We start from the raw sequence: 4,962 nt of genomic DNA on the forward strand, positions 1-4,962 counted from the left end.
GCAGCGATTGGTTTGAATATCTGATCAACACAATTTCACGAGCAAGGTCACTCTTCTTAGAGGAGGTTAGTAATCCACACAAAAGCAGGGGGCGAGAAGAAGAGGACCTGAGGGCGAGAGTGAGAGAGAAATAAAGATGAGATCACTGAGAGGGAAAGTGAACGCCTCGCCGGCTGAGCCACAGCCTCCCTCCTTCCCGTCGCCCCCCCCCCTTTCCTACCCAGCAAACGTTTACTGAGTCACAATCATCTGTTTCGAAAGTTACGAACGAGAATTAACGAGAGTCAAACGACATCGTCACCTGCAAATGGGCTCCCCGAAGTGAGCTTTCCTGCTCTTATCATTTTTTACTTCAAGATGTGTGTAAGTAATAAGTACTTCTGTAAAGCTTATCGTTTTCTGCAGTGATTGAAACATGGTCGCTGGTTTACGACACCATTGTGGCAATCGTATGACAAAATGGAAGAAGAGAAAGGAGAATCCAGGACACGGAAAAAATTACATTGTTGTGGGTGTCAACTCTGTTTGATAGCAGGAATCTAGAAATCAATACCCACAACCAGGAGTTGGTTGTGGTTATCGGACTCTCGAATCGTGCTATCGAATTTAGCCTTGCAAGAGTTACAGTTGATCGTTGATCCCCTCAACAAAGTCTGTTTTTTTGTGGAGTTTTCCAGCTTGAACTTTTGATGTCATATTAAAAACCCCCATCGAGTTCTCCGAGCTAGCGCCCTTCTGTCGTGCTCGTCGGGAGCATCGTCCGTCATGGCCCACCTGTTTGAGAGCTTCTTGAGGTGCCACTCGGCCATGGACGTGACGACGGCGCGGAAGATCTCGGCGTCGTGGCGCTCGTCCATTGCTTCCATCTCCGCGCTCGCCCAGCGGGTGCCATGGTGCGTGCACTGCACCACGCCTGCAAACAAACACAAAAGATCGGGGTTAAATTAACAGTCGCAATCGCAATTTACAAGTACGTGTACGTGTGAGAAAAACTTGTAAAGAGTTACAGCGAAATTTTCCATGATGTGTGACTTAAAAAATACAATGTGAAATTCTAAAATTAGAAGCACCCTGTATCACGGAAAAAAAGAATTAGCTAAATTAGCTAATGCATTCGATAATATGGCCTTTTAGAATATTAGCTCCCCTGGCTAATTTTTAGCTAGGCGAGCTAATAAATTAGCCATGATAGTTGTTTACAAAATAAAGCAACTAGAGTGGGCCTAGATCCCTGTGAAAGCTAATATTTTAGCTTTCTTAACTGGGAATTAGCTAGGGAAGCTAATATTCTTATCTAAGCAGGCCATATTAGCTTATGCATTAGCTAATTTAGCTAATCCCTTTTCCCCGTGATCGACTTGGAATTCATTGACAAGCAAGAGTAGGCTTTCGAAAATTTATCACATATTTTGTAAATTTGAAAACACAAAATATTTTTCCCAGTTTGCCACAACCATGAGTAAGGTATTCTTTCTATTTGGTACTGATGATAAAATTTCGCAGCCGCGGTGAAAGAAATACTGCCCGTCATATCTCTTTTGACACACGTGTGCTCCATTCTGTATGCGAGTGGGAGTATGGAGGAGAAGAAGAAAAAAAAAAAGAAAAGAAATTTCCTTTCTCTTTCCGCGCGCGCGATAAGCCAGTTGCTCCTGTTGTAGAGATTTGCATCGCACAGCCAAAAGGCGCGGCCCGGGCCCCATTGTGAATACAGAGCCCGCCGATCGAGGCGTGGCGGGGCGTGGCGGGGCGTGGCGTGGCGGGGCGTGGCGTGGCGTGGCAGGGCGTGGCGGGGGCTCTCTCCTATGACCGACCTGCCCGGGCGGCGTGGCGCGGCGGCGCGGGGTCAAACAGCCGTGACCCCGTGCAGCATTCAGCCACTCACGCGACCTAGCGCACGGCTTGGCCGCGAGAGCCCCCGGGAGGTTAGGCAGCCGCCGGGCACCGCTGCTCGACAGGCCTGCCTACCCTGGCGACGGCAGGCGCCCCGGCGGCGGCCCTCGCATAGTGAACTGGGACAGACCCGGCCAGGCCCCGGGCCGCACGGGGACAAGGTCGGCGGGCGTGCAGTGCCGCGCCATTGTGTACTCCGGGGAAGACCGTCTTGGATCAGCGCCGACTGACGAAGCGGCGCGCCCGTTTGAAAGCCTATAGTAGTCGCGCGTCTTTGCGGCGTCCGTTTTCGACGCAGTCGTTTTTTATTTTCTCCACCCATCCATCGCTGTCCCCACCTCACCTTACCCCATCTTCCCAGTCCCACCCCGCCCCGCCGCGCCCCGCACCCCTCTCTATTTATCGGACCGTAGCATTCCGTTGGCACCGCTCGGCCACACCGGCCGCACACTACTGGCCTACTGCGCTCCACCAGTGCGGCGCGGCGCGCAGAGATTTATGGCAGAAGCGATGGGAGGCGGGGCGGGGAGCGGGGTGGAGCGGGGCGGAGTGGGTTGGCCTGTAAGGGCGGGGCGCGGGACGAGCTCTCCGCAGCAGCAGCAGCAGCAGTTCCCCTTGCTCTGTTCTCTCCTCTCTTCTTGTAATTGTAATGAATTGGCCGCATCAGGGTAAACGGTGGGAAGAAGCGGGGATCAGCAGCGCAGCAAGGGGAGAGAAGTCTGGACAAGGGGGAGAGAAAACGCAGAGGGCGCTGCACTTCTCTGGTGCGTTGCAACGACAAAAACAAGGCCGAGAAAAGGGAGAGAAAAAAGAGGAAGACGCTCGCTCTGTAAAAGATGTTTTTTTCCTCTTTTTTTTTTGCCATAAGGGAAAATTTGAATCGCAAATTAACGCAAAAATCTCCAATTTCTATCACTTGCCTTAACAATCCCTACGTTAAGAAAACATTGTCATAGTATTTTTCTTATTTTGTTTTTAAAGTCCTGTTTGAAAGGAGTGGAACATTTTTTTGGCGAGGTGTCTGCTCGGGCCCGCTGTGGTCGCGGGCGGTGTCGCACCAGGCCGAGCCTCTTTTCTCCTCTCCCTGTCCTGCCAAAACAATGTCGGCCAGACCGACCACAGCGCGGCGGGGCCCAGCGGGGCGGGGACGGGACGGACCAGGACGGCTGAGCCAGACCCACAGGAGGGATGGCACGGCGCACCGCATCGCTCGGCGTTTTGCAGGGAAAATTGTTTGACCCAATTATTGAAGCACGGCGAAATAAATACTGCGGCAACTTCTTTTTAGGAGGTTTTCGAGGCCGGCGCAGCAGCGAGACGCTTTTGCAGCGCGGTGTGGCGGGGCGAGGCGAGGAGGGGCGGGGCGAGGTGGTGGTTGGGGAGACAATTCATCAACCAGACCTCACCTTTTCACTGCACTCATGTTGCCGCTCCCCTCGCGCTGTGTGTGTGTGTGTGTGTGAGTGCACTTTTTTGTCGTTCGGGCCGTGCGTTCCACTTGCAGCGCGGGGCGGCCGGGGCGGCGCAGCATGGCGTTCGGAATGATGGCCGCCCGGCCCGGCCAGGCCGCGGGGCTGAGGAAGTCGCGGTCAGGCTCTTAATCTGGGTTAATGCGCGGTGACAGCGAGCAGCCCGCGCGGCCGCGAGGAGGGACTGTCCCGGCTGTCCACGGCTGTCCCCGGCTGTCCCCGGCGTCCCGTCGCCGCGGGGGGCTTCCCTGCTGTCCTGTGGCCGCGGAGAGCGGAAAGGAGCGCGGTGCGTGATTGTGGAGCGTTTGTAGCGCAATTATTATTGGTAGATCAGAGAGGCCTCTGGAGCCGTGAGCGAGCAGCAGGTCGCTGGGAGGTGGCACAGACAGACAGACAGACAGACAGACAGGCAGAAAGACAGACAGACAGACAGACAGACAGACAGACAGACAGACAGACAGACAGACAGACAGACAGGCAGACAGACAGACAGACAGATAGACAGACAGACAGACAGACAGACAGACAGACAGACAGACAGACAGACAGACAGACAGCTCAAACTGAGAATGAAACAGGGAGGGCAGTGGTAAGTGCGCCCGTCACTGTTTGGCTAGCGAGGGGAGGGGGGGGTGTAACGGGCACGATTTGGTACACTGCGCAGCGCAGTCAGAAGAGCCGACAACGGGGGAGCGCCGGCCCGAGCAGACCGACAGCGGGCCTCGCGACCCAAGCCGCCTTGCACCAAACACAGTATACAGCCCTAAAGGCCACCATCGGAGAGGGAACGTGCACGAGCACGAGTATAGTGTGCACGCGCGTGCATGTGCGTGTCGTTCGGATGGGCGACGACTGTTTGAGAACAGTCGACGGGAGGCGGGAGGCGGCCTTGCGCGGCTGCGGGCGTTGGCCAACTTGACGGTGTCGTTGACCCCGCGTCGGCGGCTCGGCGCGGGCGGCGGCGGCGGCGGCGGCTGGAGACCTGCACGCGGGGCGCGGACCAGAGCCACCTGCAGCAGGGATCAGCTCCGGTGGGGGTGGCAAGATTCAGCGCTCTACCATAACTGAGCGCCCCAAGGATTTTTTCACACCTGATGTCGCTGACAGATTGTTTTGGTCTTACGCCGGTTTTTCGTTGTCATCTTCTTAAGCCTGCGTTTAACCCGAAAAACGCACGACTTTGCTCATATCGCCCCTTTGTTGACTACTGCAACGTCAGAAAAATTGGGTCACGTCGAAAGGGGCATTTGCTTGAAATATAGGTCGATTATTTGCAAAATGTGTGCTGCTATCATTTGAAATGTGTATTCCCATGGCAATACATCAAAACACCACCCACACACACGAATGCACGACTTTCCCAAAGTACGTGTTCCCCCTCTGCCTCAATCGAATCTGCATGAATCACCCATACGCTCCTGTCGCCCGGCCGCTGCTCCGCTCACTCTGCCCGCCCCGCTGTAACGCTCCCCGCTCCTCCCACACCCCTCTCTCTCCACCACCGCCCCAACCGCAAGAGAAACGCGCCGCCTGCAGCCGGCTGACCGGTTACAGAGCGAGAGACGAGAGACGGCCTTCACCTCTGGGCCCGTCCCGCCCC

At 55.4% G+C, this 4,962-nt stretch overlaps 1 protein-coding gene across 1 annotated transcript in view; it reads right to left on the reverse strand.

Annotated features, from left to right (window-relative positions):
- Nucleotides 1–4,962, reverse strand: part of LOC113216039 (uncharacterized) — a 41,367-nt gene that overhangs the window by 10,142 nt on the left and 26,263 nt on the right. Inside the window, exon 3 of the mRNA XM_026435735.2 lies at nt 775–913. Coding sequence (XP_026291520.2) covers nt 775–913 — 139 coding nt within the window. The remainder of the gene's footprint in view (nt 1–774; nt 914–4,962) is intronic.

This window comes from Frankliniella occidentalis, unplaced genomic scaffold (assembly GCF_000697945.3).
Source record: "Frankliniella occidentalis isolate FOCC.00 unplaced genomic scaffold, Focc_3.1 Scaffold145, whole genome shotgun sequence".
Classification (NCBI taxonomy): domain Eukaryota; kingdom Metazoa; phylum Arthropoda; class Insecta; order Thysanoptera; family Thripidae; genus Frankliniella; species Frankliniella occidentalis.